This window comes from Podarcis erhardii (genome assembly GCF_964252035.2).
Source record: "Podarcis erhardii genome assembly, chromosome: 2".
NCBI lineage: Eukaryota > Metazoa > Chordata > Lepidosauria > Squamata > Lacertidae > Podarcis > Podarcis erhardii.
The window spans coordinates 10,080,947-10,093,919 of NC_138498.1; the positions used below are offsets into that span (position 1 = coordinate 10,080,947).

At 45.4% G+C, this 12,973-nt stretch overlaps 1 protein-coding gene across 5 annotated transcripts in view; it reads right to left on the bottom strand.

Moving 5' to 3' along the window:
• Positions 1 to 12,973, bottom strand: part of COL2A1 (collagen type II alpha 1 chain) — a 99,857-nt gene that overhangs the window by 54,495 nt on the left and 32,389 nt on the right. For all 5 annotated transcript variants that reach the window (XM_081848922.1, XM_081848921.1, XM_081848925.1 and 2 more), the window contains 3 exons: positions 8,284 to 8,328; positions 7,830 to 7,883; positions 4,039 to 4,137 (listed from right to left, as the gene is read on the bottom strand). In XM_081848922.1, coding sequence (XP_081705048.1) covers positions 4,039 to 4,137; positions 7,830 to 7,883; positions 8,284 to 8,328 — 198 coding nt within the window. The remainder of the gene's footprint in view (positions 1 to 4,038; positions 4,138 to 7,829; positions 7,884 to 8,283; positions 8,329 to 12,973) is intronic.

Below are 12,973 nucleotides of genomic sequence, written 5' to 3' on the forward strand. Positions count from 1 at the left end.
CTGGAAAGAAAGCACATCCATATTCTTCATGGGGAAAGTTAGCAGGTCACCAGACATTTAGTAGTCTTCCTGCATTATGTTTAGACAAACATATTTCACTTCCCTCATCCTGTCCACTATCAGAGCCATTTTCTTCCATCTTTTTAAAAAATATAGAACACGTTTTGCATATATCTACCAACTTTACTATAGACACTTTTCTAATTCTCTTGTTGAGGAAAGGGGTTGTTGTTGTTTGTTACCTTGCACAGCCCCAGCAATTTCACAACCACGTGTCAAAATTCTCTGCTTTGTTCAATAATAATAATAATAATAATAATAATAATAAGCCGGTATCAGGGCAGCTAACATCATAAAACTCAGTATACAAAGAAGATAAGAGCAGAAAAACAGGCAATCAATTAATTAAAATACATCATAAAACTAAAAGATCTACAAAGCAAAAATTTTGATGTGCACATGCTAGTGTCACGATCCATGCACAAATTAACTTTAAAAGGGGGAAGGGGGGGAAAGCAAGACCCAGATCCACATCCTTGAGAGAAGGAAGCATATTTGAACGACAAACATACAAGGAGAAATTGAGGGCAACCAGGCCCAAAATGGGAGGGGAGCACAACAGAGAGGTTCTGGTCTAGACAGATATCATTTAGAAATCTAGACAGATATCATTTAGAAGCATGAATGAGGACAGTGTCACTGTAGCAGCTGGGTGGGGATTCCCTCCTAGCAAGTAGAACACGACAGGCTCCCCTTATGCAACAATTTTAGCACTATAGGGTAGCAAATTGTCAATCGTCAAGTTTACAACTGCAGTTTAACCAGGTGGGTGGGAAAAAGAGACACCCCTTCTTCACATGACCTTATTGATGCACAGCTCACTTATTATTTACCTATCCTAGCAGGTGAAAAACACTGATTACCGGGGGAAGAACACGTCAAGGTAGAACATGAAACTCAGAGTTGTGAGTTTGAGCCCCACGTTGGGCAAAAGTTTTGTGCATTGCAGGGGGTTGGATGAGATTACCCAAATGTCCTTTCCAGCTCTACAATTCTATTATTCTAAGGTTGTAGCAGCAAAGAGCCCTGTAGCGCCGTAAAAAGCCAGCAAATTTAATTATGCTTTCGTGAATTAGAGTCCGCTTCACGAGATGCATGAAGTGCAAACCTGCAACCGAAGATTATATTTAATGCATTTGATGAAAGAATCAAGAACTATGATAATTTATGCCATAATAACATTGGTTAGTTGTTAAGGCACCAAAAGACTCCAGCACACTGTCTTTTGATCCACTGGGTATGGTGTTGAGTTAAGTTTGTGTCCATGCACAAGGGCTCAAATGGCAGATTCCTTAGGGTCATCACACCAAATATAGGCAAGGTCAAGATTAATCATCATGCCAAATACCCTGCAGAATATGGCCCAGACAAAATGTTACAACCTAATTGTCTAGAATTTCCCAGTTGCAAAAAAGGGGCATTCTGTCCTCCCTTTCCTTAATATAGTCTTGCCATCCATAATATGTTGATTGCCCCATTATCAAAAGGCAAGTAAAAAGTGGCTAGCTGTAGTTAACTACGTGCATGCGTGAGTAGATGGGCTTTTTGTACCCACATTTTAACAGGTGACGCATGGAACGTGTGTTAGTGAACACATGGTTCAGCCTAGGGCTTCCCAGGTCCTTTATTTTTGTGCCCGATTTTGGCTGGTGGCCCACATAGCAGTTGAACTAGAGAGGATCTTTTGGGACTCTTTCAACTCTGCAAGTCTCTATTCCATGAAACATAAGCAACTACCATATTTTTCGCTCTATAAGACACACCAGACCACAAGACGCACCTAGTTTTTGGAGGAGGAAAACAAGAAAAAAAATATTCTGAATCTCAGAAGCCAGAACAGCAAGAGGGATCACTGCGCAGTGAAAGCAGCAATCCCTCTTGCTGTTCTGGCTTCTGTGATAGCTGTGCAGCCTGCATTCGCTCCATAAGACGCACACACATTTCCCCTTACTTTCTAGGCGGGAAAAAGTGATTCTTATACAGCAAAAAATAAGGTAGTACTCATGCAGAGAAAGGTTGTGCAAATCCTGACTTAGCACTGCCATCTGCTGGTGGTTCCTGTATTTACACCTAGTTCACTTCCCATTGCTTGCTAAAACACAAGCAGCTGGGAAATCAGGGAATATTTTTGCATATATCTACTGGGGGAAGAAAAAGAGTAAATAACCACAGAATAATCAAGCTGAACCCTATACCTGATTAGAAATAATCTGTCAGTTAAGAATGAGGATGATTTCTCCCTCAAGGATAATTTTGCCCTCACACCACAGCTACAAGTACTTGCTAAATGTAAGGTAAAGGGCCTCTGGACAGTTAAGTCCAGTCAAAAGTGACTATGGGGTTGTGGCGTTCATCTCGCTTTCAGGCCGAGGGAGCCGGCATTTGTCCACAGACAGCTTTCCGGGTCATGTGGCCAGCAGGACTAAACCGCTTCTGGCGTAACGGGACACCGTGACGGAAGCCAGAGCACACAGAAATGCCGTTTACCTTCCTGCCGCAGTGGTACCTATTTATCTACTTGCACTGGTGTGCTTTTGAACTGCTAGGTTGGCAGGAGCTGGAACAGAGCAACGGGAGCTCACCCCATCGCGGGGATTCAAACCGCCGACCTTCTGATCGGCAAGCCCAATGGGCTCAGTGGTTTAGACCACAGAGCCACCCACGTCCTGGTAGAAGTACTTGGACAACACTTTTATTCAGGTGAGGTAAGACTATCTAGCAGGTGCCTTTCTCCACTTGCTAAGTGGAATGTGTCATCCAAGTCAGTCACAAGGAAAAATGCAATCACGGCACTGAAGAGGACTGGATTAGATGCCTCTCAGGGTCCCTTTCAACTCTACAGTTCTACGATCATAGAGCTGGATTACCATTATTCTATATGCTCTACAGAACAGTGCCCCAACCAAATGGCTAGGCACATTTTTCCCGGTCAAATTAGTTCATACACTGTTGAAACAATGTGGTTTTGTCATTTAAAGGCAACAATTATTTTTGAGTGCACCAATGCCAATAGGTGTTTTTTTGTGGCTCTCAATGCTCCTCTAAAAGATTTCCGTATTTCAACTCTTCTCTCTCTCTCTCTCTCTCTCTCTCTCTCTCTCTCTCTCTAAATTACTGACTGCTCCCATAACCTCCCACTGTGACACTGTAATGCAGCATGAATAACTGGATCTGGCCAGCCCAGCTGTCGGTCACCTGATGACATCAGGTGACCCATTTGCACAACATGTGGTGTGCATGGCACTTTGACATGACAACCAGCTGACAGTCTGGGCTTCAAAGCACCACCATGCTGTTTGTTGACAGCACAATCAGCTGAAAGGCTTTGTGTCCTGCCTCCCCTTTGCCATTTATAAAAATAATAACAGTAATACTTCTTTTAAAATCAAAACATTTTAAACTTGGCATTCCCCCTGCTCCCCTGCTGTGGTTCTGTGACGTGAAAATGTTGTTATGGCATGCCCCCAGGGCACCCAAATTTGTTTCTGAAAACAAAATTACAGTCATACCTCATGTTACGTTTGCTTCAGGTTGTGCATTTTCAGGTTGCGTCCTGTGGCAACCCAGAAGTAACCCGTTTCACCACTCGCGCAGACGCGCAAAATGACATCACACGCAAGCACAGAAGCGGCGAATCGTGACCAGCGCATGCACAGACACACAGACACGGGTTGCGTGTCTTTTCAGGTTGTGAATGGGCCTCCAGAACGGATCCCGTTCGCAACCAGAGGTACCACTGTGATGCTTTTGGTCACAGCCATGTTTTACACTTTGGCCATGCCCAGTTTGACCCACAACTTCTGAAGGGCTAACTATGGGTCAGTATGGCCCTCAGCTTGAGAAAGGTTAGCCACCTTTGAGTTAGGGGGCCTCAGAAGGAAAAGCTGTGGAAATCTTTTAATGATGCCCTAATAAAGCTAAACCATCTCCATGCCCCCCTGGAAATTCTGGTTCTCGCCGGAAGAAACAGGTACTTACAGGAGCTCCTGATGGTCCAGGGGAGCCGGGGGTTCCAGATTCACCTCGAGAGCCTTGGGCGCCCTCAGGGCCACGAGCGCCAGTGGGACCAGCTTCACCCTGCGAAAATATGAGAAGGAACATTAAGAGGTCAAAGGGAAACATGACAAAGTATCCACTAGGATGCCACAAGAAGTAGAACCGGATGCTTCATAACTTATGGTGACCTTCAAATGCTGGACTAATGTCCAAGCAGCTTGCCTAACGCTATCAGTCTTTCAGCTATGTGTCCTTGGGGCCTGGCACTTTTCGTTCCACCTTTCTGCATTTCCAGATTTAACACCATTGGGACTCCATATTAATGGGGAGTGGTGCATGCTCTAGTTATCTCTCGCTTGGACTACTGCAATGCGCTCTATGTGGGGCTACCTTTGAAGGTGACCCAGAAACTACAACTAATCCAAAATGCAGCAGCTAGACTGGCGACTGGGAGCGGTCGCCGAGACCATATAACACCGGTCTTGAAAGACCTACACTGGCTCCTAGTACGTTTCCGAGCACAATTCAAAGTGTTGGTGCTGACATTTAAAGCCCTGAACGGCATCGGTCCAGTATACCTGGAGCAGTGTCTCCACCTCCATCGTTGTGTGCGGACACTGAGGTCCAGCACCGAGGGCCTTCTGGCGGTTCCCTTGCTACGAGAAGCCAAGTTACAGGGAACCAGGCAGAGGGCCTTCTCCGTAGTGGCGCCCTCCCTGTGGAATACCCTCCCACCAGATGTCAGAGAGAAAAATAACTACCAAACTTTTAGAAGACATCTGAAGGCAGCCCTGTTTAGGGAAGCTTTTAATGTTTAAAAGGTTACTGTATTTTCGTGTGCTGCTGGAAGCCGCCCAGAGTGGCTGGGGAAACCCAGCCAGATGGGTGGGGTATAAATTATTATTATTATTATTATTATTATTATTATTATTATTATTATTATTATGGGGAGCCGGTTTTAAGTGGCCGCCACTACATGCTATCTCCTGCTATTGTTACAAGGACGAAGAGTTCACTGAACTGTACAGAAGATGGACAGCTCCTTCCTTTACTTTTCACTTTATTTTTATTTTGTTCAGTATTGATTCCTGCATTAGCTGCTCTCAGAAGCACCCTCAGTGAAAACATCTATTCCTTGTGGAATACTTGTACTCTGATCTTTCTCTTGCTTTGCGCATCTTACTAATGCGCGGCCCTCCTCTTCAGAAGGCTCCCCACTTCATCTTTTTATAATGAGGACGTTGATTGTGATTGAAGGCCCACTGTCAATTGCTGTCAGGTATCCCACAAAAGGCCTCATTCCCCCTCTCCCCTACTGCCTCTTCACTGTCTGGTTACCATAGAAACCAGTCCTCGGGGAGCTTAGCAACCCAAACCCATACTCACCAGTGGCAATGGGAATTCCCAAAGGAATCTCTCTCCCATCTCCCTCTTTCCCGTCTTACCCTAAAAGGCCCCACCATTAAGGAAACCCGATATGCTGTCTTGAGATTTTGAAGCACATACCACTCATGCCACAGACAGAGGAGAAACACAGCAGTGCCAACGCCCCCCCCCCCCTTGACTTGACCCTTTGGACAAAACCTGAGCCCCTTTCAAGACCATGGCAAAATGCAATCGGAATTTGACTGCCACAATATCTCTTGCCCAGGTAGAATTTTAAGCAAGAAGGGCTTCAAACATCATCAAAACAAGCACTGCTAGGTGCTAGGCCAGGGGTAGGCAAACTAAGGCCCAGGGGCCAGATGCGGCCCAATCGCCTCCTCAATCCAGCCCGTGGACAGTGCGGGAATCAGCGTGTTTTTACATGAGTAGAATGTGTGCTTTTACAGTGGTGCCCCGCAAGACGAACGCCTCGCAAGACGGAAAACCCGCTAGACGAAAGGGTTTTCCGTTTTGGAGGCGCTTCGCAAAACGAATTTCCCTATGGGCTTGCTTCGCAAGATGAAAATGTCTTGCGAGTTCCTGCGGGTTTTCCCCCCCCTTTTTCCCCCTTTTCCTAAGCCGCTAAGCCGCTTATCAGCTGATCCGCTGATGAGCCGCTTATCAGCTGATCCGCTAAAAGCCGCTAAACCGCTAATAGCGCTAATCCGCTAAGCTGTCAATGGGCTTGCTTCGCAAGACGAAAAAACCGCTATATGAAGAGCCTCACGGAACGGATTAATTTCGTCTTGCGAGGCACCACTGTATTTAAAATGCATCTCTGGGTTATTTGTGGGGCATAGGAATTCGTTCATTTCCCCCAAAAAATATAGTCTGGCCCACCACATGGTCTGAGGGACGGTGGACCGGCCCACAGCTGAAAAAGGTTGCTGAACTCTGTGCTAGGTGCACTCATTACTTAAATCAGGCAGTGGGGCTTCTTGTAACATTTGAAGGGGAGCGTGCACAGACAAAAAAAAAAAAAACACAGAAAGAAGAATAAGAACAAATCATACAAATAAACACCGCCAGCTGAATGTGGGAGTGACGAGGCATTCAGTTGCCAATGTTTCTTTGATAACATACAAGACCAGATATATTGCTTGTATGTCCTTGAATCAAAGTCAATCGTGGGCAAGAGAGGCCGGGGCACTTCTCAACATGTTTTTCAGACCACATGTGACTTACTATGGAAGCTACTAGTTCCACATATTGATTACTATGTAGTAAAAACAGTCCTGTGTGAGGAAAGCAGAGGAACAACAGAAATCCCTTTGCAAGAAGAAGTGACTTTTGGACCTATGCTCTCTTAACACATCAGTTTAGGTTGCAAACCTACACATATACACCTGAGTTTGTCCCACTGAACTCAGTGGAACTTACTTCAGTGTGGATATGCATATGGTTGTGCTTTTCATCATTAATATACCTGAGACTTTAAGCTGTGCTGAGAATCTTGCTCCCCTCCAACCCAAAGCTCTTCTCTTTCAGTACTCTGAAATAGCACCCCTGCTCCTAGTTTAAAGCAATATATAAGCATTTTGCCCTCCAGGGAATTAACAAATTTTATACTAGCCTCCATCTCAAATGGTTTCACTAATAGCAGAACGGTATTTCTGACAGCCTTGGAAATTACACAGCCCTCTGGGCATGATGCACATATACTCTGTGTGTTTTCCTTGCAATGGGTTTGTTTTGGGGTCACTGGGTTTTCCCTACTTTCACAGCACTAAATAATGGTTCACAAAAAAGTAGGTAAATCTCCAGGGAATGATGGATTAGAAGCCCAAACTGCTTCAGTGTAATTCAGTTTTCTTTCGAAGTGGAAGCAATACATCTGAAGAACAATTCACACATGCCATTTTCCCAAAGAGATCTACAGGCAGTTAATTTGTCAAGATTTAACAAGACGAGCGCAAACAGGAGTGTTGTTTTAGGATTACACTTTCTGCAACATTGCTCCTACAACTTGTGCTTCTCTCTACACACTCAGCTTCCATTTTCCTTCACAGTTGCCTATATGTTGATTTCTATCCAGGCCTTTCCCAGACCTTCTGAAACTCCTTTTCCTAGTCTCCTTTCCTCTCACACAGATGTTCACAGACATGTATTTACAGGCTGCTGTTTCTTGGGGGCTGTCAATCTCTCCACCTTTTTCTTACTTTGCAGGAAGGCAGACCTGACGAAATGCTTCAGGCCTCTTTCCAAAGCGATAAAAGGAGCAAAATACTCAGTGGGCTCTGGGAGGAGAGTGTTTCACAGTTGCTTAGAAAAAGCAGTTGTGTGTGTGTGTGTATCATAACAAGCCAGCGGCTGCAAACACACTCATTGGGCCTTGAAGCGCTACTTACCTTTGCGCCTGGTGCACCTGGGAAACCTGGAGCTCCAGCGGGGCCGACAGGTCCCTGAAAAAAGAGAAAAGGGTTTCAATAAGTTTGAGAAAAGGAAGGCAGAGTTATTTTAATTATTTAGCCTCCACAGCTTTTATGACAGCCATACAAGTTATGTAATGGCTCCTTATGCCTGAAAGTCTTTTGCAGAACATATACATGACAGCTCTCTTTTGCCTCCCCACTTTTTTTTTTTTTTGTAAAGTTTACGTCTTTAAAAAAAAAAAGCCACAGAATTTAGGGGAGAACAGGAATTCTTTTTTAAAAAATAATAATTTTAGAACTATTTAGTATTTCAGTGATAACATATCCAATTTGCAAGTTTCCATTTTAGCAGAAAAAAACTAAAAATAAATGCATGTTCAGAAATCTTTTAAAAAGCAATTTCTAATCTTTCAAATAGCAATTTACTTACGGGTGGGCCAGCTGGACCAGGGAGACCATCGTTACCACGAGCACCCTGCGGGGACAAGAGATCACGAGTGAGAAAAGTGTTATCAAATAGCATTGCAGCTGTGCTCCCAATTATGCCACCAAATGGAACTGGAGCCCTGGGAAAATCTATCTTGCAGAACATATAGAATCCACTGCATAGGAGTGTATCAGGAGACATAAATGGACTAACTATTCTGCTGCTGTGAAAACAACCAAGGTCTTGTGTCACCTTAAGGACTAATATGTATTGTGCCAAGAGCTTTGTGGACTGGACTACAGATGTATGAAATGGAATCCTCAGGTGGCAGGTTTACACAAACATGACCATAAAGGAGGAAAATATGTAGGAGTTAAATAGCAATGGAATTAAAAAAGGACATTCTTTGACAATTCAGTTAGAGCTTGAACGGAATGTTTTCTGGTGTTAACATGCATATAAACAAATATAAATACAGGAAAAACAGAACTGAAAGCATGACAGCAAATCAAAGTGACAACATACAAAAATCAAAACATAAATCCAGAAATAAAATACTAGGGTAAATGGGTACAGGCCCCACTAACCATCAAAGGTGTGGCAAAGAATTATAGGTGCCAATTAAGCACATTTTTTAGAATAGTGCCTGCAGTCACCTCTGGTGAATGAGCATCAGAAAAGGCTTTGCGTTGTGCATAAAAAGGTAAAGGGACCCCTGACCATTAGCTCCAGTCATGACCGACTCTGGGGTTGTGGCGCTCATCTCGCTTTATTGGCCAAGGGAGGCGGCGTACAGCTTCCGGGTCATGTGGCCAGCATGACTAAGCCGCTTCTGGCGAACCAGAGCAGCGCACAGAAACGCCGTTTACCTTCCCGCCGGAGTGGTATCTATTTATCTACTTGCACTTTGAAGTGCTTTCAAACTGCTAGGTTGGCAGGAGCAGGGACTGAGCAATGGGAGCTCACCCCATCGCAGGGATTCGAACCGCCGACCTTCTGATCAGCAAGTCCTAGGCTCTGTGGTTTAACCCACAGCACCACCTGCATCCCTTCAATGGGATAGTTAATGTGGCATAATTCTTCCTATAGAAAAGCTTTGCTAGAAATTAAATCTGTGACTCACACTGCTTACTCAGATGTTCGAGATAACTTTTGTCTGTGCACAGAAGCTTTTCACTCCCGCCCCTGCTGTGCCTGTATCAAGAACCACTTCTGAGCTCTCCCCCCTCCCCGATGAAGTTGCAAACAGACAGAAATAGCTTGTCAAACAGGACACAAGGCTGCTATTTGGAGTGGGGGGGGGGAGAGAACAGCTTCACTGCATATAGGAAGTTGGCTATGTGTATGCCTCTGGATTAATGCCATTTTTATGTGAGACCCAACACAACAGGAGCAGACATCCACTCAGGCAACAGAGCATCTCCTTCCTCTCCTCAGCCCCCTCCGCCACTAAATTGTAATTGGATAAATTGTTTTCCTCTTCCCCACTAATTGGAGTCTGGCTGACACTTTGAGGCAGAAAGGGGAGCCGATTCCTTCCAATGGGTGCTCACTGAACATGTTTAGAGTTGCTAAGTTAAGCCTGGTTACTTCAAGGCTCTTAAACCGTCTTGGTTACTTTATCTCCTTAATTCTCTCAACTATCTGAATTTGTAAGGAATATGAAGACTGGAGCTTTGAGCTAAAACGCTCCCGCGGAGCTTCACAGCCAGCCCTATGGGGGCTTTGACATTTGTTCAATAAACAGCCAGAGGGAATTTCACGCTAGGTTTATTACAGTATCAAGTGAAGGCTGAAATCTCTGGAGACGTAGAATGGAATGCTGGAAATAGGCCCAGGCACGATGTCTCTGGCTTGCTAGTTTGCTAAACTGAGCACAGCCGTGCCTGTTAGCTTTGCTTCACAAAAGACCCAGTTTCAAATAGCCATGCAACCGCACAGTTTATGGGTTGACACAGGATCAGTAGTTAACTCTCAGCCTGATCTATCGTGCAGAGTAGCTGTGAGAATAAAATTAGGGAAGCCGTGTAGGACATAACTCCCTGAGCTTCTTGAAAGGCAGGACAAAAGCAAAGTGAATCAACGAACATGTGGATGTTCACATAGTTTTGCTAAGGAGGGTGTGACACAGCAGTGGACAGCTGCACTACTCACCTGACCGCCCACCAACTGGGTCGCTGCTGCGAACCAGGATGGAGAGGGGGATGTAGCAGAAAGGTCAGCACAGGGCTAACATGCTGGCAGGACAGCAAGATTGGCTTTGGAGTGTTTGCGCCGCACTGACCTCGCCACCCTCTCGCTCCTCTTGATCCCAATACAGTGGTACCTCGGGTTAAGTACTTAATTTGTTCCGGAGGTCTGTTCTTAACCTGAAACTGTTCTTAACCTGAAGCACCACTTTAGCTAATGGGGCCTCCTGCTGCCGCCGCAAAGTTCTTAACCTGAGATAATATTTCTGGGTTAGCGGAGTCTGTAACCTGAAGCGTATGTAACCTGAAGCATATGTAACCTGAAGCGTATGTAACCTGAGGTACCACTGTATGTAGTAGCGACTCAGCTGGAGGGAGGTCAGGCGAGCAGCACCAAACACTACCGGTGTGACATTTCTCAGCATCCACATTTTCCCCCATGATCCAATCAATACACTAATCTTTCCAGTTTAGCCAAACCCCCTGAATTTTGCACCCGAGCATCTAAACCAGAGTTTCCCAAGCTTGGATCTCCAGCTGTAGTTGGACTACAACTCCCATCACCCCTAGCTAGCAGGACCAGTGCTCAGGGATGATAGGAGTTGTAGTCTAACAATAGCTGGAGACCCAAGTTTGGGAAACTCTAGTCTAAAGATGGCCTCTAGGGTAGTGACTTCTCTTATACCTGATGCTGAACTTTAGATTTACAGGGGAAGTACCGTAAGTGGGAGAAGAGGCAGGCACAGTTCCTTCCGCCTCCTCTTCCCCTCTCTGGCACTATATGGCTCTGTGCATATGGCACACCTACAGATTTGAGGAACTGTCTGGATGACAGAATCATGCAACATATGGGCAGGAGGACCTGTTTCGGCTCCTGCCTTAGCCACTCATCTGACCTCTAGTCCATCATGTTATTCCTGCTTATCCGGAGCTGGAGAGGGAGGGGCGAGGTAGCAGCGAGGTCAGCACGGCGGAAGCTCACCAATAGGAGCACCAGACGGGGTCTGCCGGTGCACTTGCACTGCGCTGATCTCACCACCACCCCCTCATCCATCACCCACTCCTCACTTCCAAAGTAAGTAGCAGCAACATCACCAGTCAGAGGTCAAGTGAGCAGAACATAGCTCAACTGGTAGAGCATGAGATTCATAATCCCGGGGTTGTGGGTTCGAGCCCCATGTTGGGCAAAAGATTCCTGCATTGGAGGGTTGGACTAGATGGGCCTCGTGGTCCCTTCCAACTCTACAATTCTATGAGTGGAGGCACCCTGCCACACTATCCGCTCCATCTGATGCCCAGGTTACAAGGTTTTGTGTTATTTATTTAAAAGCATTTATATACTGCTTAATAGTCCAAAAATCTCTAAATGGTATAGCATGTAAAAAAACAAGCTATATATCAGTAAAACAAAAATGCAACCTAAAACCAGTAAAACAGCAATAAAAATAAAAATAAAAGCACATGCCAATGAATAAAATAAAAATTCAGAAGGTTTGGATATGTAAAACAGGGTCTGATCTTAAGACTCAGGGGAAAAGATAAATTGACACAAGGCGTCTGAAGCCACTGGTGGCTGCTGCTTCACGTATGGCAGAGGGAAGGGCATTCCACAGTAGAGGGGTAACAGCAGAAAATACCTGCTTTTCAGTCACCATCCTACAATATTCTGTAGAGTGTGGTGCCACAAGTAGAATTTCTCCAGATGATCTAAATCAGTGATGGCCAAACTTGGCCCTCCAGCTGTTTTGGGACTACAACTCCCATCATCCCTAGCTAACAGGACCAGTGGTCAGGGATGATGGGAATTGTAGTCCCAAAACAGCCGGAGGGCCAAGTTTGGCCATCACTGATCTAAGTGGTCTGACAGTCTTTGACTTAACATTTAAGGTCCTGAATAACTCAGGACTAAGTTAACAACAATATGATGAACGTGGCCCAATAGCTGGCTGGTATCCAAGGCATACAAAACGTTGCACCTCAGCACAGGTGTAATATGTGTGCACCCAGGTGCTCTAATCAATAACCTGGTCTCGGGTTTCTGAATCAGCTGCAGCTTCTGGACCAGTCCCAAGATGGCAACTCCAGTTACTTCCTACCCTTTGAAAAGCATATCTTCCTGAACAGCCTATCTACAACTTTACAGCATGAATGGGGAACCTGTGAACCTTCAAATGTTGTTGGACTCTGGTTCCCATCAGCCCCAGCTAGCAAGGTCGGGGGGTCAGGGATGATGGGAGTTGTAGTCCAAGGGCCACAGGTTCCCCACCGCTGCCTCTATTTGCATAGGAAAAAAGATCCCATTTAAGCAAATGCAAGTTTCTCTGCAAAGCAAACAGCAGCTATGCGGAGGGGGACATTCCGGATTGGGACCACAGCAGGGGGCAAAGGATTAATGCCCCCGAATTCCCATGCTAGATCCCCACCACCATGTTCACAGCAATGTGTGTAGAAGAAATTCTGCACTTAACAAAAGTTTGGTCCCCCCTGCAGCAGGCTGGATTTAA